The sequence below is a fragment of the Gossypium arboreum genome, chromosome 10 (assembly GCF_025698485.1).
Source record: "Gossypium arboreum isolate Shixiya-1 chromosome 10, ASM2569848v2, whole genome shotgun sequence".
Lineage (NCBI taxonomy): Eukaryota > Viridiplantae > Streptophyta > Magnoliopsida > Malvales > Malvaceae > Gossypium > Gossypium arboreum.
The window spans coordinates 18,599,357-18,623,112 of NC_069079.1; the positions used below are offsets into that span (position 1 = coordinate 18,599,357).

Consider the following 23,756-nt stretch of genomic DNA (forward strand, 5'->3'; position numbering starts at 1 on the left):
GATTTTTTTGTTAATTTCCCTTTAATTAAAGAAATACTCATATTCAAACCAGCTATTGAATGGTGACGTAGGTTTGCTTGTAATGGGGTTAAATGATGGAGGAAAGGGAACAATATGATATTTTTAATTCAATTTAGTTTTTATTTAATTATTCTCTTTTTTTTCAATTTATATTTAAATTAGATACTTAAAACTTTAACAGTGAATATAATTAGAAGATTATTATTCAATTAAGCCAATTAATTATTGGAATTGTGCGATGGAATCCATCTTCAATTAATACAGGAGAACGTAACACAAAAGAAAATCGAATTTACTTTACTAGATTTCAGTAACATGACCTTTCTGTCTTTATGCATACTTATCCCCTCTACATTTTCTGATTCTAATCTTCATCAGATCCTTTTTTTTTTTTTCAATGCATTCCATATGATAATTCTCACAACACTTTCCCATGCTAATATTCATCATGCAAGTCCAAACCAAACCCGAAATTGCTAATATTCATCAATGTAGTTTGAATATGATTCGGATTATTACCATTGTCTAAAAGAGTATGCATGATCAATTAGCCAAGCAATCACAAACTAGCGCTGCTGCCATCGGGAACATTAGAATGAAAAGCCATCTGTACTGCATTCAAACTTCTCTCTATGATTATAATTTCTATGCCTTGGAACTTTCACATATACTATTATGTATCGAGCTAGCTCAATCTTCTGTACTGGACATTCGCAAATCCAAGAACATACCACAACGAACTTCAAAATGACACAAATCATATATAGGTTGACTACCTAAATCGGTTTGCTCAAGGCACATTTCAATGTAGGTTGACTAGCTTGATCTTAATTCTACTATAATCACGGTAATAAGAGAAACGAGCAGAAGTAGAAGAATCCAAAACCATAGCATAGAAAGGCATTCATGTGAAGTAGAGGAATCCCGGAAAAAGAAAAAAAAAAAGAAAAAAAGAAGTAAAAACTAATCTCTTACTCGTTTGGCAAACTCAAAACTGACATCCAATGTCAAAAAATTTAGCAGATCTCAGACCATCTCTAAGCTATGTAACACATACTGATAGCAAATTCAGAACAAATACTGCCGCTAAAATTCAAAAGAACTGTATAATAACATTTTTAATGCTACTAGTTATTAAGACAAGGAAATATTAACGAGGACTATCAAGCACATCGACAAACATACGATTTACCGAAGGTAGCCGCATTTGCTGATCCTTTGATCTACTCCTCTTGAACACTGGCTGCGGTGATGATGAAACCGAAGATATCGCAGTCCAGAAATCATCTGAGTTACCCCAGCTAGATGATGCATCTATGACACCATCAGGACTGCCTTGCATTTGTCCATGCTTACGTTTTCTGGCTTCATTTTGTTTGCAATCACTTTCCAATAACTTGGACACGAGCTCGTAGCACACATCTACTTCATCCTGTTAAAAGGAATGAAACAATTAAGCAATGCAAAATCAAGTTCCATTGTAGTCTATGCAAGTAGTTGTTTACAAAATACAAACCTCACATGTCTTGAGTACTCTAAGAAGCTGTTTTCGATATTCAAGATAATGGCATGGTTCAATCTCTTTAATAACATAAAGCATTGTTGCCGCAGCTAAGATAGATGGAATATAAAGCATGAACTTGGAATCTGGATCGAAATTGAATTAGAAATCTAATAATAGAACTAATAGAAATGGTTAAAAAGTCTCATTTCCTTCTTACAACAAGTAATCAGAGAAAAAATGATTTCTTTTTATAACTTACCAGCAATGAGAATGAGAAGTAAATGCTCACAACTATGAAGGAATTCCCAATGCAAATGGGTCCTCAATCCAAGTCTCCTCGTAATGTGATCAAAGAAGGAAATTGGGGTCACGGGATTCATCCTCCATTTCAGAGTCGACAACACCAAAAGCTCCATTCTTTGTATGGTCTTCGAATCAAACACATATTTCGATTCCTCAACCTAAATAAATAGAAGAAAAAAAATCACAAAAACCCATCTTTAAGAGCTAAAAGAACACACAAGAAATTGGGACTACAGTAATCAGACATTGAAGCACATACTTGGAGGTCTAAAAGAAGTGGAACTTGGGTTTCCTCGACCTTTGCAGCCAAAGACAAACAAGCGACAGCAGCTAATTGTCCCATCCATGGGTTGTCTTTTTGAAACTTAAAGCTTGCAAAAAACCTATCAAAGTAATTCACTGCAAGAACTATGGTCAAAGCATTGAACCTATGGTGTGCTTTAACCTTAAAAATCCACTCCAAAGCATCTTTACGAGCTAAAACTAAAGACTCATCTGAGTTAACATCTTTGTAACAAAGATGGGTTTCTTTCTCTTTAGACATTAAAGAGATTAACTCATCATCTTCCCAGAACAAATCATGTTCAATAAGAAATAAAGGTAAAAACGTCTCCTTTTTCACTGTTCCACTTTCACCACATATTTTGTTTCCATTTTCTTCACAACATAGCGCATCAAGAATCCATGGTGGGCTTTGAATCTGCTGAATCTCTTCTTGCAGAGACATTGCTTTTCAAAGAAGAAGAAAATGAATTCCCCTTTCATTACAATGCCATATTTAACACAGTAAATCTAAATCTCACTTTGTTTCTTTCACTTCTTTCAGCAATTTCCTCAATACTGTTTGTCTCTGGGGTATATCACTGAAGGGCTCTATCTGAGAAACCTTTCAAGCTTCTCCCTTCTACCCCTCCTATTTTCTTTTTTCCTTTTCTTTTATTATATTAAAAAAAAATCGTGATCTTTGCTTAACTAAATCCACTTATTAATTATGTGTTATTTTAATTTCCTCACTTTATTTCCTAAATAGCTATATTTAAAATTTTTAAATTAAAATTTGGTATTTAAATTTTACAGATTTCAAAAATTTTATGAACAAATATACCCATAAATTTCAACATCCATGAGTTCGAAGGTCATTTCATTATATATTGATCTAATATTTATTGCAAACTGTCCTACTACCTAATATAAATGAAGGGGATTTAAATACTTATGGATATCCAACTCTCAAGTATAAATAATCTTTCCCTTAATTTTATTTTTACAAAAACCTTAAATCTTAAAATCTCTTACCAACTAAGGTTTGGATAATTGGTGAAGAATGCTATTTGAATCGTACCAAATCAATCAGCTAGATTGAGAATCGATTGGAGTATTGATTTGGAGAAGGTTTTTGAATCGATTGATTCAAGAATCAGTACGGACCGATTGAACCTAGCAAAAAATGGTTAAATTAGATTTTTTTAATATTTTTATTATCTTTAAAATTTTAATAAGGTTTTTAATCAAACCAGTTGAATTGGTGAAACAGTGGCCTAATCAAATTAGTCCACCAATCCAATCTAAAAAAAACATTGGTGATGAGATTGACTTTGATGAAATTGAAAATAGTTGTGAGTGTGATATTAATTAATATAGCGATGAGTTTAAAAGTAATAGAGAGATATCTATTTCCATTCATACGCAACAATAACAAAAATGTGAATTATGAAGAGAAGAAGAAATAATTGTTAAGAACATCAAAATAATATCTATATGTAATTAAATTTATAACATAGTAGATAATTTAATAAAAATTAAAAGATATTAAAATTACTAAAATATAGATACATCATTTTAAATATTTTGATTAATTAATATATAATATAAGTTTATTAAGTATATTAACTCACTGAAAATATTGGAAACTTTAAACCAAAATAATTAAAAAAAGTAAAATTATTCAAATTAAAAATTTTAATACTAGGAGTGAAACTTTATTTAAAGTTTTAAATAAAAAAGGTAATATATGAATATGTAATTAGGGTGAGCGTCCAATCGAATCGGAATCGAATGAATAAATTTCGAATTAATTGAGTTGACAAATCATATTTTATCATCTTAACTTGATTTGAAATTTTTTCAGGTCGATTCGAGTGAGATGGAATTCGAATCAAATCAAATTGAATATATTTGTTCGAGTTAAATTAAAAAAAATGACTTGGGATCCTTATAACCATTATCATCCACTATAATCAAATTTGCTCACTGTAATCAACTTTGGTATTAACTTTTATCTCCTCACAATTTATTTATTAATCTTTTATATACATGTTAGCTTCTTTACTTACTTAATTACTTCAATTATCTTACGCTTTTTGTCACTATGTATTTTGAAATTAAAAATATATTAAATATAAAAATGTGATTTTTAATAAAAGTTATCTTAAAGATAAAATGTGAATTGATACCAACATAAAATTTTAACACGATATTTTATGGTATCATCAATAATTCAATTTTAACGAAATTTATAAATTTTAATATGATTAAACAATTCAATAATATAAATAGTACAAAATGTGAAATTTAATTTAATCATATAAATGGTAGATATAAACACAATTATTACTATTTAGGTTTAGAGATTTTTTTGGGATGATTTTTTATTTGCGGGTAAAGGGTGAAAAATAAAATTTTAAGGTGAAAATAAAAAGTTTTGAGTTTTAGGGGAGTAAAATTTTGGAGGGAAAATAAATGGGGGAAATATTAAAGAAAAATTGGGGGGGGGGATAGGTTTGGGGTAAATGAGGGTTGAGGAGTAAAAGTTCTAGGGGGAAAGTGAGAAGGAATAAAAGTATTAGGGAAAAGTAAAAAGGTTTAGGGGTTTGGGGTTTGGTGTTTGGGGTAAAAATGTAAAATATTATAATTTGATATTCAGTTTATTCAAGTTATTCGAATTTGAAAATTAAACTCAATTCAAACTCGAAATTAAAAAAAAATTCGAGTTGACTCAAATAACTAGATTTTTTAACTCGAAATTCGAATTTTTTTTGATTTTTTCGAGTCAAATTGAGAATTTCTCACCCTTATATGTAGCAATGGTACAAGGCAAAAAGAAAAAGAAATGACCATTTAAATCTCTAAACCGTTGTTAAAATTACACATTATATTGTTAAGTTCTATTTAGATCACATTCAACTATATATTAATTCTTTTTGCAATTATTAACATCTCCAAGATCTACTTTATTAGATTTGTCATAATCTAAATTTATGTGTGTCAAAATTTTTAATTATCTTGTACTTAAAAGATAACTCATTTATACGACATCTCATATAGGTAGTTTTTTTTACATATAAAAGTTTATTGCCAATAGAAAGATGGAGACTCAAGGCCCATATTTTTTGTTATTCATATGATGAAACAATGATAATGTTGAAAGATGTAATTTTACTAACAGACCTTCCAATTGACGAAAGAATGGTATCAAGAGATAATTTATTCACGTTGCATGAAGCACTCTTTATTTATTGGGCACATTCCCTGAGATTATGATTGATTTTAATGAGTGCCAAGTCAAGTTTAGATGGTTAACTAATCAATTTGATGTTTTCCCACATGATATGAATGATGTTGAGATTGATCAACATGCCAGAGTTATATGTTCTACCTAATTGAAGGAATGTCATTGCAAGGCATCCTAAATGGTGATTGATAAAATAAATTATTGTTATATACTTTTACAAGTATGGGGTTGGATGCAATCACCATGATTAGCGATCATCACTTCCAAGCCATACGTTTTCCAACTTACAAGAAGGTAAAAATATAATCATGCTTAATATTTTATGTTATAGAAAGTATTGCATTATAAATATTTTATAATGATACTTACATTCAATAATTGAACATATTTAGAAGTCATTTAGATCATACCAATTGTACAAGGGGTCATAATTGGTTATGATCTCAAATCAATCAATATGCATTTGAATGAGCATTGTTGTCAGTGTAGGAGAACAAGGGTTCGAGTGCGCTGAAGTACATTATCATCTTATTTAAGGGTTGGGGAGGGGTTATAGGTAGTTTTAGGCATTGTATCAAAAAGAATAGATATAATAACAAAATGAGATTAATGTTCAAAAAAATATAATTATTGTCTTAAACAATAACAATTGTATTTATTGTAAATGTTTGCACTTCTACAAGCATCATACTAAATAGCAATGGTTACAATTGTATTACCACCATATTCACATGAGCAAACTCATTTGTAGAAGGCGTGCATATCTCTTATATGCTTCCACGTCATTAAATGACATCACATTAACTAGGTTGACAACAATTTGGGCTAGTCTAAAAAATTTAAAGAGAACCGCTAAATCTCAATATTCTTCATATAATTGACTTGCGTTAGTGAAAAGAGTGGAATTGTCTAATGTTCACCAATAGTGGATTAATCATTGAGGCGCACCTATCTTGAGCATATTGTTGGAGATGCGTAGATCTTGAATGATAATCTCACATTATCACAAGTATACTACGATCGATATATGATCCATAGTATGTCTCATCTTATTTAGCTAGGACAACATCCCTAATTTAAGGACCAACAAGTCACCAATAAAGGACATCAATGAGTGCGTGCCCAACCAGCCAAACCCCTTAGAGTTGCTCCACTTGCCTAACTTTTGTACCATTTGAGTGTATCCTCATATAAATTTGGTGAGGAGATTGATCCTTCAAACCCAGCTTTTTCCCTAATGATGGCAGCTCTGTTGGTTATGTTAAGTATTGGGGTCAACTTTGAGTAGACGTTGACGACTTGACCTGACGATGAACTTATCCACACTTTATTTTTTCCATCAATTATATCATTATTCATCGACCTACCCTTAAATGGTGAGATTAATTTTTTTCCCACCATTATTTGATAACTCTCAAAAAGAGTTATATTTCATGCCTTTAGACCTAGCTAATTACTTGTACTTGGGTACATTTAGTGGCATTTTATGACATTTTATTAGTATTTATCATTTACATTAGGAGCTTGAATGGTGTTTACATGTTAGATACTTTTAATTGCGTGTAGAAGGGATGTGTTTGGTGGTTTGACAGGTGCAGGATATGGAGAAAGAAATGAAGGAGTGAAGGTTTGCTAGGGCAAAAGGTTGCACAGTTTGCCATCTTGTATGCCATGCCAATTCAGGAAGATGACTAAGTCAACACTCATCACAGACTAGTTTCAGCCCAACTCTACTTGTACCAGAAAAGAGTAGAAGATATCATGGGCTAGGAAGAAAAAGCCTATAAAAGGCCAAATGAGGAAGCCCTAAGTGTAGAAATCCGGAGGTAATAATTGCGGGTAGCGGCTGAATAGAAACGAAAGGGGGAGATTGAAGGCAATCCCTCTCAGCTATCACAGGACACTGTGTTGCTGGATTGCAGATTGATTTGGCGACAATCATCTTCCTAAGTTCTTCCATTATTTCTAATTATGTTCTCCATGAATTAATTTGATCAAAATGATGTCGGGTGTTATTTCAAACTTGAATTTTAATTACCGCCCTATAAGCTAAATCTCATAGGGTTGAGATTACATGATGAAAACTTTTCTTTTATTTAATAGTAGAAGCATATATTTGACTGAATTTACTATTTTATTCAATTGTTTTATTTCCCAAATGTATACATACATTCCCTAGACATAGACGAGTGTGCAATATACCCCTAAACTTAATCTAATTTTGAAACGGTTGGATTAGTTGGACTGTAATTGAATGATATGAGCAAATACTCGAAAGATACTTGTAGTAGACTCTAGACATAGAGCAACGTTCATATGGAATGAAGACAACAAAATGCAGAGTACCATGCTAAGGCTTATAAACACAAACTAGGTAACTTGAGACCTTGTTCTCGAAAGAAGCAAGTCACTTTAGGTCTCTTTTGAGCAGTAGATTAAGTACGATTTTGTTGAGGCATTACTAAAATTAACGGCAGATTCTTAGTAATCCCAACCTTCCAATCAACATCGTAGACCTTCAATCCATTGTCACAGTATCTTTGCCATAGTATTGTTAGTTATTTATTTATTCACTCGCCTTTTATTCACGTAATTATTCTCCTTTTTTACTCTTGTTTGCCTTAGCATTTTCCAATATTAGTCAGTATGTTTTTCACACTCATCTTTATTATTTTGATTTATCATTGCGTACTTAACTCAGCTTTTCCATAACATTAATCATTATCATAACTTGACCATTTCTATATCTAATCCGATCCTTATGGAGATGATCTCACTTATCACTTTATTACTTGATTCGACGTATATACTTGCACAATTCGCATATCATATTCACATGCGACAACATCTCAAAATCGAGGTAAGGATGGAGATTTGGTCTAAAAACCACTGCGACAAAATCTACTACATAGACACAAGTAATCGAGCTGTGGAACACATTTTCCCCAACACCATGGACGATTGTATAATGTTTACATTTTTATTTTTTCAATCTGACAACTTGATGTATTTTTTTTTCAAATCAATTAACTTTAAATTCTTAAATATTATATCAAACATTAAATAAGAATACTAAGACATTAAAGAATGTTTAATAAAATAATAATTAAATAATGTAATGTTACATTTTAATTGATCAATTATACCACACTTTAATTGTTATAGGAATGGACTCAAAAATATTTCCTTATATAACCTATTAAAATGGGTAACATAAGAAAAGACTAAATGTATAAAATAAGAAAATAAACTAATTTACAATTGCTATAGTCCCTATAATATGCTATATTACTTATAATTTATAGATTCTATCATAATACTCTCTTCGATTATCAAAAACACCATAATCACTCCCTTCAAGCTGGAGTGTATTTATCATTTGCTCTTAGCTTGATATATATATACACACCCAATTATAGGTTTCTTAAAAGAATTAGTGAGAAAATATTGTACTTGATTATTGGAATTTACAAAACTAGTGGCAATGCATCATGTGTAAGACCCCTATACCAGAGTCGATTATCGGGTCAAGGCATTGGGATGCTACATTCATTGCCGAAGCAACTTCAGATAATTACATATCATTTTATCAATTTAATAAGATCATTTTACACTTTTAATAGTAATTAAACTCATATCGAAATGATTTTTGAGCTTAAATTATCTCATTCGATCTCCCATAGTTTATCAGGGACTACATTGTAAAATTTCAAAATAATCAGACTAATGTTCCGACGTTGGGATTTCCAAGTCGCGATGTAACCTACCGACTTTAGGTTGTCTCAACGTGGATTCTATTTTTCCAAATTTTCATATTTTCAATACTTAAGTTTAATGTTTATGATGCTATTAGTCACTCTAGTGAAATTTTAAACGTAAACCATGTCAACATAATTGAATCATTAGTAGAAGAAAATTTTGAGTCCCTTAATGAAAGTAAAATTGAAACATTTTTTTATGATAATTTCGATTCCAAATCAATTTGCGAATTTGTTAATAAATTATTTCCACATATGAACACTAATCTTCTATCTTCTGTTGTGCAGGCACCAAATTTCCAAGCCTATACAATCAAAAAATTTCAGCTGAAACAACCCCAATACTAGTTCGGTCGTCAAACTAACAAAATTAAACAAGCGTTTGTTAGGAGGCAATCCAATTTTATTTTCTTTTTTATTTTCTTTATTTTCTTGCATGTTAATAAATTTTATTCTCTTCTTATATCCCGGAGAATTGAGGAAATGAAAAATTAAATTTGGAAACAGGCGAAAACATTAACAAAAACGAAATGATGAGTGTTCTAAACCCTTTCTTTTTCACCATATTTGTTAATATTATTTTGCACATTGAGGGCAATGTGTTTTAAGTAGGGGGAGACATTCCTCATTATTTTTGTTCTTTTATCTATCATTTTTATTGTTGTGTTTACTATTGTTGCTGCCTTGTGCTTGTTTTTGCCCACATTTATTTTTTTTAGTATAGCCTGCCCATTTTCATGCCCAAGATCTTAATCAAGAATTACCTACTGTTTGACCCTCGAGTATGATTCTTGTCTACTAAGTTAGTTATGATTTTGCTATGATTGATTTCATCTCCACTGTTTTATTTCTATTAGGCTAAAATAATTATTATTAATGAAGTTAACTTTATCTTACTTATAGTAAAATCAATTAAGTCTAAATACAAAGAGAACATTTAATACGAATGTATGCTAAATTTATTTTCATGGCTGTTAGGTAGTTGCCAAAACTTATTTTTGACACTTGACTATTTTTCCTAGTCCTCTAAAATTAAAATTCCATTCCATTAAAAAAATCTGATGATTTCGTAGTTATAAGCACAATTTCCAATGTGATTAACTGAGTAACCGGAGTAGGGTGCTTGAGTTGTCATCCTACTTCTCGTAAAAAAGTTGTATGACATGTTAGGTAAAACTCCGCTAACCAGAATTAAATAAAAAAATAAATTAGGAATGTGTTGGGCTAGGTAACTAGGTTGGGGTGTTTGCATTGTCATTCCACTTCGCATCAAAAGGGCCAATACATTCTTAAACAAAAAATAATAATGATAAATAAAGAGTATGTTGGGCTAAGTAACCGGGGTGAGGTGTTTGGGTTATCATTCCACTTCACGTCAAAAGGGCCAATGCATTCTTAAATAATATATATATAATTCGACAAAATAAAACAAAGAAAAGAAAGATGAAGAGAATTAAATTTGGGGACTAATGGTGGAACAAATAAGGTATCTTGGTAAGTTTAGTAAATTTCTTAGCTTTCATAAAATAATCCAAGTCGATTTAATTTTTGTGTGTTTAAGTTTGAGTATTTTTCAGTTTTATTTAAAGCAAGCTAAAGGTTCTCTTTATTTTCATATGCATTATGCCTAATTTTTATTAAACTTTGGAGTGATACGTCTTTCATGGTAAAATCTAAATTACATAGTGGAATAGGAACCATACTCGTGGGCAAGCATGGGCTAAGTAGGGGAAATATGATAATACTCTAAAATGACATACTTTTATGTGTTAATTACATATATATCTTGAGTACGTTCCTACTACTTTGGGTTGTTTATGGCTTTTTATCTTATAGGGACTAAATTGAAGGCAAAAGGAAATTTGGGGGGGTAAAAGGCGTGAATTTAAAGAAAAAACGGATCAACATGCGAAATAGGGAAGAAGTGGTGTCGAAAATACAAAATGTGAAAGACTTGAGGAAAAATTTTAAAGAAGAGACTTATGAATATAAAACTTTGATTAAATTTGAAATTTACTTTTAAGATTATTTTTAGGATTATTATTAGATTATTATATTGTTTAGATTTAATTTCAAATTATATCTCTTAAACATTATCATCTAAAGTTTAAATAGGAACCAACTAGGGTTCTTCATTTACTATAGATAGGGGATGGAGTGACATGAATACTCACTCATCACTTTTGTAAAAAACTCCTTCCCCCTAACGCTCTTAGCCTTTTGTTTCTTTTCCTTTCCAATAAAATCCTGTTTTATTAAACTTGTGTTTTTATTCCCAAAAAGCATGAGTAACTAAACTCGTCTAGCCAAAGGTTATTAAGATTCCCTAAAAAGAGTTCATAAGGCTTAGAACCCGCACTTAGCCCTTCTCAACTAGTATTCATCATTTCTTCGCATTACGAGACTGACACTTCTGTCCATGTCCTTCCAAAAGTAGTCTTTTTATATTATGTAAAGGTGATCGCTTTGTATGTTTTGGGAAGGTTTTGGCATTCGCCATTGAGAAACGATGATCTAGTGTAAGACGGTCCCACAAAAGTGACGGTTGGCTAGAGTCAGGTTTCTTTATATCGTAAGGCTATAACCTAAGTAGAGCTGGTGGTTGTAGTTGTCCTCTTCCATTATAACTAGCTTATTCGGTCATAAGAAGGATCACCTAAAAGCCTATGATTGAACCAAAGAAGGATCGAGATAACCGAAGGCTAGAATCCCTCAATCAATATACTCTTTTTTTCTTAAATCTGATTCTTTTCACAATTTTGATTTCAATTTATTTAGTCTCAACTTGTCCATATTCTTAATTTTGTTTTTTATTTATTTTTCCAGGTCAGACCTTTCTCTTGGGCACGGCTATGCCCAAGATTTAGAGGATCGAAAAGCTATAGTGATCTAGTCCCTAAGGATTTGACCCTACTTCCCTTATACTATTCTTTTCGTTATTTCTTAAGGATAGGTTATATTTGGTGCTTTCGACGACACACCATAGCCACTATAAAAAGAAATTCGAGCAGAACTCTAGTGTGAGTTTTGCATAGGTGGGCTCCACGATGGTAAAAAATCGATCCTAAGGTGTCGTGTCAATCAATATCCAGACCCTGGTAGACAAACCAACTATCTGTAGAGCATCCCAATCAATGTACCAAACCCATTCCTAAGGTTCTCCTTTTCAGGTGTTGGTATTGGTACTTATATGGACCCGGACTAAATCAAAGAAATGAGTGTCTGATGGCCATGGTCGGAGCCAAAGACGAAGATGCACCTAGTGTCTTCCGCTTTTTAGAGGTGGGGACAAGGACCTTAGTTTTTCCTCTTGTATTATTCATTATGTACCTGAAATAAGAGTGGTAAGAAAATGTATTAGTTTATGGTATATACTAATCAGTAAACATGAAAATTAATACAATAGAAGGTCGACCGAAACAAGAAAAGAGAGAATAAGTGAACCTAGTGGTGGCCAAATACAAATAGAGCACAATACCGTCAATAGAATAAACAATGAACATAACTGAAAGTTATGTTGAAAAGTAAGATCGATGCATCAGTAAATGTCATAAACCCAATTAGCCTGTGATGACATTTTTGTAGAAAATTCTAGCAGAAACAAACGAATAACCACATTACTATATGTCCTAGAAGAAATTGATTCAACATTTACAGTTGTAATTGGCCAATTTTTGCCTGGGCCAGAGATAAAATAAAACCCAAAAAATAAACATAAATAAATAAAAGTTCAAAAGTTTTAACAGTCCTATTTAACAAATTAAAACCCAAAACCGATAGCCCAAACCAAAAACTACCCAAACCCAATAACCAAAAACCCTAGCAGCCCAAAATAACCCAAAACTAAACCAGTTTTCGGCCAAACAAAAAGAAAAAGGGAAACCCTAGCCGCTCTTCCACGAGCTCCACCACCGCCGCACGCCATTCTCTACGCGTTTGACACCTGCAAAAATTGAATGCAACAGCAGAAAGGAACACGCGAGCAACAGTGGTTGTAAATAGCAAAGAGACAAAACAATCGAACCTAACAGTCTGTAACTCGATTAAAAAAGACGAAATATTTCATTTGTAATTTTTTACGCACACAAACAAATCAAAAAAGAGAACTGAAGTTTAAAAGGTGTTTGTTGGTTCTTTTATCATTTTCTTTTATTTTCTGTTTATTTTTATTTTATTTTTTCGCAAATCTATTTTAACAAAAAAACATAAATTAAAAAAAGGAAAGAGCCTAAAAGGGCGTACCTGAGGGCTGGTGCCCCACCGTTGTGGGTGACTAAGGTAGCCACCTCCGGTGAAAGGTGGACGGAAGTCGAAGAGTCTTCCATTTGTTCGGAGAATTTTTGTTCGAATATTAGAATTTTTGCCTCAAATCAAACTTAAGGAGGTTAAAACGGTCTTAAGGACCTCTTTTTTGAAATTTGGCCGCCATATACAATGGACACCATCGCCGACGGCCAGCGGCCGAAGCAGACGGGCGGTGGCCGGATTGGCTGAAGAAAACGAGAGGTTGAGAGAGGCTGAGAGTTTTTTTCTTCTTTCAGTTTTTTTAAGAGAATGGGCTGCAAATGAAATTTTAAAAGAATTTTAGGCTTAAATATGCAGCATGAAACGGCACTGTTTCATTCCCTCCCCCTAGATGTCAAAACGGCGTCGTTTTAGGGTAAGAACCTATGCGACCTGACCCATTTAGCGGAAGATCCACATGTTTTCAAGGCCTAAATAGGCAAATTTCTGTTTTAATCCCTTCGCATTGGCACTATTATTCAACTTCGCCTCGTCGTCCTTTTTTTATTTCTAAATTTTCCATTTCATTTTCTTTCTTGCGCGATCTGGTCCTTTGATTTGTCGAAGAAATGACGTGTTTAATCGGGGCTTGGGAATATTTTCCCATTTAATCCCTACGCTTCTTCGCACATTCTATTTTAATCTTCAGTTCTGTTATAATTATTTTATTATTTATACTTTCTCCCATTTAACTGCATTTTAATTCCAATTGAGTCCTCTTTATTTAATTTCAACTTTATAAACTTTTATATATTTTTCATTTTAAATTTTTTATATAGTATTCATTTCAAATTGTTTTATTGTACATTATTTTAAGTTATTTTATATTTTTAATTTAAGATTTTTGCATTATCTATTTTAAACTATTTTACATATTATTTATTTTGAATATTTTTTTATATATTATTTGTTTTAAACCATTTCATATATATATATTATCTATTTTAATTTTTTATTTGTTATTTAGTTTATCTTGTTTTATATGTTAACTGTTTTAAATTCTTCTTTTAAACTATTTTATTTTTATTTATTTTAAGATTTCATATATTATTTATATTTAACTGTTTTATATATTTTTTATATATATTATTTATTTTAAATTTCTTTTTTTTCACATACTATTTACTTTAAATTGCTTTTTATAGCCTATTTTAAACTTGTTTTTTATGTATTATTTATTTAAAATTGTCTTATTATTTATTTTAAATTGTTTTATATTATTTATTTTATTTTTCTTTGATTATTAATGTTGGTATATAAACGATGTATGTTGTGTGATCATTGCCATGGTGTACTATAATTAGTTTATTTGTATTTTCATATTATTGACATTCATTAGCATTCATATTTTATTCCTCCGTGTTCCACATTACCTTTTTAGCTATTTCATTTAAATATATATCAATATATATCGTTTCATTTTACTCCAAACAAAATAAGCGCACATCGTTAAATGTTGTACTCATTATTATTTAAAAAAGGAAAATTTTCAAATAAGGCAATATTTCGCGTTTTGGGAATTCGAAAAATCGTACTCTAACTTACAGGGTTTCGATTGTCTTGTTAAACCTAAATAGCCAAATTTTAGATTTCAAAATACATGAATTTTTGATAAAAAAAATTTAAGGCAAACTTGTTCTCGAAGGTTCAAATGTCGCATCCTAACTTACAGGATGTGGCATATTGTTATCGCGGGACGAGTAGGCCTTTGATGCTCGTTTCAATTTAATTCAAGCGTTATTAGAAAAATTAACATTAATAAGAAAGAATCGTATTTTAAAATCTTTTCAAAATTTCAACTCACAACATTGAGACGTTAATTAATCAATTAGGTACCAAGTTTGGGCGTGACGAGGGTGTTAATCATTCCTCGCACGTAACCGACTCCTGAACCCATTTTCTCAAATTTCGTAGACCAAAATTATTGTTTTAGTAAATCGAAATATTTTATTTAAATGACCAAATTAATAAGTGATCCGATCACACCTCAAAAAATGGGTGGCGACTCCATTTTCGTTTTTAAATAAAAGTCAATAACCTTTCAAAAAAAATGGTTCCCACAGCTTGGTGACTCCACTAAGGACATTTGAGAGTCAAGTCATAATTTGATTAATTTTTGTCTTTTTGTCGAAATTTGAAAATCTGTTTTAAATTTACGGTTGTTCCATTGCATTTTATTTGCCACTTTCATGGTTTTCATTGTAATATGCTTGCTTTAGTGGTTTAAATCTTTTGATGTATCTTTGCATATTACATCTCATAAATTGGTCAATTTTCCCCTTTTAATTGGGAGTGAGAAACTATTCCTTCGTGAGGTCTTCACCTCCGTATAGGATAGTGGATCGCTTTCGGGATACATCTGTACCTACGTCTTCGTGAGATTTTCATCTCCGTATAGCCGTAGGGAAATGTGTTCCCCTGAACTGAACTCGGTTCCTATGAGCCTATAATGGGTGAGGATCGAGGGATCTGCCAGTTAAGGTACCTTTACTTTAGAACCAAACCACATGTACTGAGCCCTAAGAACCTACCCTAGGTAGAACCACGCCAAACCCTAGTGGTTACCCAAAAAGGTGCTTGATTACTTCATGCTTGCTTTGAGTTCTATTTTTTATACATAATATTGACTTGTTGTGTTTTGCTGTTATTGCATGGCATTTCATCATAAAAAGGTGTTGATTCACATTCAGTTACTAAATAGAGAGCTTAGCATAGAAAAAGGGTTTCTTGATAGAGTGGAGGATAATGCAGTCGTCCGAATATGGTCCGAGAGGACGCAGCAAGAGAAATGTGATAGTCTGACCGAGGGATACATATCAGAGTTGTGGGATTTCACTCGCATAAGTGTGACTCAGAATAACCTACAAGAATTAAAGAAGATATGGGAACAAGGGGGCAATGAGATCAACCAGCTATTTTCTGTAACTACGGTGATTTGCCCTATCTACTCGATATAAAAGTGGACAAACATTTGTTCCAAGCCCTAGACCAGTTTTGGAATCCCGCCTACAGTTGCTTCACTTTTGGGAGAGTTGATTTGGTACCTACCATGGAGGAGCACATGGCCTTACTTCGTTGCTCGAAGATTTAAGCCGACAAACCATACTCGAGAGCCGCTAATGTCCAGACCTTTTAGAAGAAATTGATGAGCATCACGGAGATAAATGAACAGTGGGTTACAGCCCGGATCAAGAAAAAAGAAGATAGTAAGTGTATCCCTTGGAAAAACTTGAGGGATCTGATTTTAGCCCATTTGGATATGAAAAAGAGAGTTGATGTTTTCGCTTTGAGCATCTACGGTTTGGTCGTCTTCCCCAAGGCTTTAAGGCATGTTGATGAGGTAGTCTTAGACTTGTTTGATCGACTTGACAAGAGGGTCACATCCGACCCTGCAATATTGGCTGAAACTTTCAGATCCTTGAATGCTTGCTGGAGAGCAGGCGAAGGAAGATTCATAGGATGTGCACAGCTTTTGTTAGCATGGTTCCATAGCCACTTTTGGAAGGTAAAAAAAATTCATATCGAGTTTTTTCCAAGAACTACTCTCCATTGAAGGAATTAGTGGCTACACCAAGGTAGGACGACCTTTCCGAAAAGAAATGGATGGTGATTATCCAAAATCTACAAGTTGAAGACGTCGAATGGAGGGCTCCATGGATGATCCCTGATGAGATCTTATATCGCTGTGGAGACTTTGATTGAGTTCCCCTACTTGGGATATAGAGAGCCGTTGGATATGCTCCACTTCTCGTGTTAGGGCAGTATCGATCAAGGCAGTTCATACTGGTGACACAATGGCTGGCTCAATACGAGTTCACTTATAAGGGTGATAATTATAAAAAGCAAGTTCGTGAAATATCGAATGCTTGGAACCAAACCAGTAGAATGAAATGATTCATCGCAGGTTTGATGACGACCCCCGAGTATGACTGGTGTGGGGTAAAACAATCAACAACAACATTCCAACTCCAAGTCAAGAAAATGCTCGACGGATAGAGGAGCACTGACAAGTAATCCCGTTTGAATTAGAGGTCATCAAACAAGATTTTGAGAAAAGGAGTCGAGAATTAGGAAAGAATATAGATCAGTTAGAGGAAGAAAAGATGAGGCTAGGACTAGATGTCGACATCCATAAGCTAGAGGCTGAGAAATTGAGAAATGGAAAGAACAAGGCCGAAAAAGATTTGGACAGTTTGAAAATGGATTACAAGAAGCTGCGTATGTCAATAAGAACTGCCTTTTTGGGTAAAACATTAGAGCAATGGTGGAAAGAAATCAAGGAAGAAAAGACTAGAGCCGATCAATGGGAGAAGAAGTTTCAAGACGCTCGGGTGCTTGAATATGCTCTAAAAAGGAGTTTGTTAGAGAACCAAAATGAAAAGGAGAAGTTAAGAGCTCAGGCGGCAGAGTTGGAAAAGTCACTACATTAGTATCGTAGTTGCAACTTCGTAATCGAATTAAAGGCCAGCCTAAACAAGATTGAGGAGTTAAAAAGAAGGATAGAAGAACTAGAGACCGCACTGCAAAATGGTGAACTTCGAGTTGAACTTCTTAAAGCAAATAATGAACATTAAAAAGAGCAACTCCATCGCTCTCAAGATCAGATCAGAGATAAAGATTATATCATAAGCGAAGCTGTGGCTCAAGCGCGAGACATGGCTGACCATTTTCAAAACCTGACGGTTCAGGCTAATGTACTAAGTGAAAAATATGAGTCAGAATCAGATCGAGGCCAAGAGTTAGCTTGGCTTCTTAGGAAAGTTAAGGTTTTAGGTATTAGGGCAAAGTCGTATATGTAATTCGTTTTATGTAAAGAAATTTATTTTCTAGCAAAGTTGTTCTAATGAAATTGAATCAGAATCAACGCCTCTTTTTGCATTCATTTCATTCATGTACGTTACATCTCATCATATGCATTAAGTTTAATAAAAAGAACCTAATTAATTAAAATTATGATAGTGACCTTGGAAATTAACGAGAGTTTACCAACTAAATATAGCTACAATACACGCCGCAAAAATAAAGTAATGGATCAGAGATTGGAAAGGTTAGAACAAATGCAAAGGGATATGCAAGATCAATTACAAGCACAGATGCAAGAGTAATTAGCCAAAATACAACAAGAAATGAAGGAACAAATGCAAGAATCCAAAAATAGCATGATAAGCTAGTTGGTGCAGTTGTTTGCTAGAGAATGTGAAAAAAGGAAGAGTATTACGGTTAACTCAGGGAAGGATAATGAAAACCCTACCTATCCCCCAAGTTTTAGCCCGATAAATGTCCAGACTCAACCGAAAGCTTACCCATGAAGAGTACCCGTTACTATCAAACCCCAACAATATCAGGTCGGTGCCTCGGCACTGATGAACTACCAAACGGGCTAAGGTTCTAATCCGGGGGATAATCCAACTAATCCTGTGGTCCTTAATCTTGATGATGTGGCAGAAATGGAAAAAGCAAGAGTAGATATGCCAAAAAAACTTGAAGACCGGTGTAGATAGCTTGAAAAGAAATTCAAAGCAATGGAGACCGCTGACTACCATTGCGGGGTTGACGCTGACTTGAGCTTGGTCCCAGATCTGGTGTTCCCACCAAAATTTAAAACTCCAGAGTTTGAAAAATACAATGGGACTAGCTACCCCAAGGCTCACATCACAATGTTCTGTCAAAGGATGACAAGATATGTTAATAATGATCAGTTATTAATCCACTACTTCCAAGACAGTTTGATCGGGTCTGTGGCCAAATGGTACAACCAGTTAAGCAGTGCCCAAATTAATTCATGGAAAGACTTGGCACAGGCTTTCATGAAACAATATGGCCACATGATAGACATAGCACCCGACAGAATCACATTGCAAAATATGGAAAAGAAACCAAGTGAGAGCTTCAGGCATATGCCCAGAGGTGGAGAGAGATAGCTATGCAAGTCCAGCCACCTCTTCTAGAGAAGGAAACGACCATGCTTTTTATCAATACTTTGAAGGCTTTATTCATCAACTCTATGCTGGGAAACACTACTAAGAGCTTTTTAGATATAGTTATGTCTAGAGAAAAGATAGAAAATAAGATAAGATGCGGGAAGATAGACGCGCGGGAAAGCGCTAAGAAGTCAGCCCCGAGGAAAAAGAAAAACGAGATAAATAATGCGAGCATGTAAAACAAGGGCTATGAAAGCCAATTACTATAAGCCAACCGAGGACGTTAACTACTACCCATCAGGGCCCCCGAGGCAAGAATCCAGTGCAAGGCCAAATACGGAAAAAGTCCAGCTTACGCCCATCCCAATGTCATATAGGGAGTTGTATCAAAGTTTATTCGATACACATGTGGTGTCCCCTTTCTATTTGAAGTCTATGCAGCCTCAATTCCCTAAGTGGTATGACGCAAATGCCCAATGTGAGTATCATGCGGGGATAATAGGGCACTCAATCGAGAATTGCACTGTGTTTAAAAAGTTGATCGAAAGATTCATCAAAATGGAGATCGTAAAGTTCGACGACCCATCAGGACCTAACGTAGCTAGGAATTCATTACCCAATTATTCTGATAAAGGGGTAAACACGATAATAGAGAGTAGGGGCAAAAGTATCAAAGCTGACGTAGCTAAAGCTAAAACCCCACTGAGATGGGTTTGGGAACAAATGGTAAATGGATGTTTAATCATACAATAGAGGAAAGGCACAAAGAATAAGAAAATACTGTGAGTTTCATACCGATGAGGGTCATGACATCTAAGAATGCACTAAGTTCAGGACCACAGTGCAAAATCTGATGGACAATAAAGAGATAGAATTTTATGAAGAGATCAAAGAATCGGAAGAATGAGAGGTTTACGCCTCGAAGGGATCAACAGAAAGGGTTCAAAAAGCTAATCACCCTGTGGTGATCATTTCACGACCCAGAAGCAATGGAGCCAGAATACAAATTGCACCAAGGGTCATAATCTAGAAACCCGTAGCCTTTCTCTACAAGGACAGCAAGAGGGTTCCCTGGAATTACGACTACAACGTGACAATCCCAGGAGAGGAGAAGCCGGCTAGTGCTTTAGAGGAGAGCCAAGATATAGGTTTCTATACACACATTGGGAGGCGTTATGATCCTGCGAGTACAAGAACCGAAACTATTAAAGGAAAGACCTCAATAGTAAAATAAAAGAAGAAGAAGACAATCAGGCTCAAATCGCCAATTAACGAGCCAGTAACTAAGAATAAAGCTAAGGAATTTTTGAAATTCTTAAAGCATAATGAGTACAACATTGTAGAACAGCTACATAAGCAACCGGCTCACATCTCAGTGCTAGCTTTACTCTTAAGTTCGGAGACACATCGTAGCATGTTGATGAAAATGCTGAATAAAACTTACGTCGCAATAATATCTCTGTAAACAAACTGGACTGTCTAGTCAACAATATAAGTGCCGACAACTTCATCTTCTTCAACGATGATGAGATACCTCCGGGGGGTATGGGATCTACGAAAGCTCTGCACATCACCACCCATTGCAAAGGATATACATTACCGGGTGTATTAATTGATAATAGATTGACATTGAGTGTCTTGCCCTTATCCACGCTAAATAAGTTGCCTGTAGATAGCTCTCACATGAAGACATACCAAAACATAGTAAGAGCATTCGATGGTACTGAAAGGAAGGTGATGGGAAGGATCGAGATACCTCTTTTAATTGGGCCAAACACATATGAGATGGACTTCTTAGTGATGGACATTAAGCCTTCGTACAATTACTTATTGGAGAGGCCTTGGATTCATTCGGCGGGAGCAGTGCCGTCGTCACTACACCAAAAGTTAAAGTTGGTAACTGAGGGTAGGCTAGTAACGATAAACGCGGAGGAAGACATTATTGTATCCATTACCAGTGACGCACCATACATAGGGGTGGACAACGAGGCGATAGAATGTTTCTTACGATCGCTGGAATTTGTCAACGCAACATTCATTGTCAAAGGGAACAGGATCCCAATACCCAAAATATCCAAAACTACAAGGATGGGCCTGCGATTGACAATCGAAAAGGGAGCCTTACCGGGATAAGGACTCGAAAGATACCTCCAAGGAAGGGTCGAGCCACCGATGTTGAAGGATAAATGAGACCGCTTTGGCTTAGGATTCAAGCCAGATGCAAAGCAAAAGAAAAAAGAGCAAGAGAAGAAATAGGAAAGGAGAAGAGTGCATTTAAGTGGAGGATAGGTCAAATGGGAGTAAATAATCTTTCCTCATATATCTAAAACGTTTGTGTCGGGAGGAACTATCTACCTCGAACAGAAGATAACAACAAAGAAAACGGCGGAAGAAATATTGGGTAGTTTGAGCATTAATGCCATATCTGAGGAAGAAACGAGAGAAGAAAATCTGTCAAGCATTTGCCCATACGTACCTAGGAGCGTTTTGAACAATTGGACCATGGAGGAAATCCTTATAACTTTTAGAATTAATTCAGAGTAATGTTCAAAACACACTTATTGTTTTAAGCCTAGGAGCAATAAGAAACTTTTCTTAAATAGGCATATGTCCAAATATCTTTATTTCAATAAAATACATCTTGGTGTCTCATTCTGAGCAAGTATTCTTTTATTCTTTTCATTTCATTCATAACCAAAATATTCTTTTATTCTTTCTATTTCATCCATAACCAATCATATGGATATTTATTCTTAGATTTTTTTGCTCTTTGGGTCTTCTTTCATCTCTATAAGAGGTCCCCAAATATCAATGATATAAGTGACGCTGCTACTGACTCAGAGTCTCCTTTTGAGCAAAATGCGGGTATAAAGGATTCTCAGGATTTTGAAGATGATCAAGACTGTAACCTACCTCCTGATTTGTTAACGATGGTAGAGCAAGATGATATACAAATCCTACTTCACAAAGAGTCAGTGGAAATTGTGAGCTTAGGAGAGGGAAAATAGGTAAAGATTGGAACTTGTATCGCTGCAGAGACAAAGCCCGGGTTAAATACTGATACTTTGGTACATCAACTCCTTATAAAGGAAGAGTGTAAGCCAATTCAACATAAACTCTGAAGGATGAGACCCGATGTTTTGTTGAAGATAAAAGAAGAGGTCAAGAAGCAATTCGATGCTGGTTTCCTACAAGTGGTTAAGTACTCAGAACGGGTAGCTAATATAGTCCCTGTTCTTAAAAAAGATGGGAAAGTACGAATGTGTATGGACTATCGAGATTTGAACAAAGGCAGCCCAAAAGATAATTTCCCGTTGCCTCACATTGACACCTTAGTGGATAACACGGTAGGTTACTCACTTTTTCTCCTTCATAGATGGTTTCTCAGGATACAACCAAATAAAGATGCATCTTAAAGACATGGAAAGGACCACATTCGTAACGATGTAGGTAACATTTTGCTATAAGGTGATGCCATTTGGGCTAAAAAACGCAGGAGTGACATATCAGAGAGCCATGGTAACCTTGTTCCATGATATGATGCACAAAGAAATCAAAGTTTATGTCAATAATATGATCGCAAAGTTCTGTACAGAAAAGGAACATGTGCAAGTTCTGAGAAAACTATTCTTAAGGTTAAAAAAGTGCCAGTTAAAACTTAACCCAGCAAAATGCACCTTAGGGGCTAGGTCAGGAAAGCTGCTAGGATTCATAGTCAGTGAAAAGTGGATAGAGTTTGACCCAGAAAAAGTCAAGGCTATACAAGAATTGCCTCCACTACGCACTCAAAAAGAAGTTCGAGGTTTCCTAGTAAGACTAAATTACATCGCCCGGTTCATTTCAAAGCTAACTGAGAAATGTGACCCCATATTTCGTCTCCTTAAGAAACACAATCTAGGTGCATAGGATGAGGAGTGCCAGGAAACTTTTGATAAGGTCAAGCATTACTTGTCCAATGCCACAGTACTAATGCCACCTTGCCCAAATAAGCCACTGATATTGTACTTGGCAATATTCGAAAATTCTATGGGACGCGTGCTAGGCCAACATGATGAGTCGGGAAGAAAAGAAAGAGTGATATACTATCTCAGCAAGAAGTTCACTGAATGTGAGACAAGATATTCACCAATTGAAAAGTTGTGTTGTGCCTTGATTTAGACGACCCGGAGACTGAGACAGTACATGTTGTACCATGCAACTTGGCTCATCTCAAAATTAGACCCTCTGAAGTACATGGTGAGGTCAACTGCTTTGAATGGAAGAATAGCTGGTTGGAAAATTTTGCTTTCTGAATTTGACATAGTCTACATGAATCAGAAGGCTGTAAAGGGGAGTGCAATAGCAGATTTTCTGGCCAGTGGAGCTTTAGAAGATTATGAGCCTTTGAGCTTTGATTTCCCGAATGAAGATCTAATGTATGTTGCAACCACTGAAGAAAACTCTATAACACCCCT

At 34.3% G+C, this 23,756-nt stretch overlaps 1 protein-coding gene across 2 annotated transcripts; it reads right to left on the reverse strand.

Moving 5' to 3' along the window:
• Positions 1-978: 978 nt before the first annotated feature.
• LOC108487335 (cyclin-D3-3-like) lies at positions 979-2,782 on the reverse strand. 2 transcript variants are annotated; one of them, XM_017791649.2, is made up of 4 exons: positions 2,088-2,782; positions 1,785-1,986; positions 1,538-1,632; positions 979-1,453 (listed from the first exon to the last, which is right to left on the reverse strand). In XM_017791649.2, the coding sequence occupies exons 1-4, from the start codon at positions 2,553-2,555 to the stop codon at positions 1,172-1,174; spliced, it is 1,047 nt and encodes a 348-aa protein (XP_017647138.1). In that variant the 5' UTR covers positions 2,556-2,782; the 3' UTR covers positions 979-1,171. The 2 variants fall into 2 exon arrangements, with proteins under 2 accessions (XP_017647138.1, XP_017647137.1); XM_017791648.2 differs by having other exon boundaries at positions 1,538-1,668.
• Between the last annotated feature and the right edge of the window lie 20,974 nt (positions 2,783-23,756).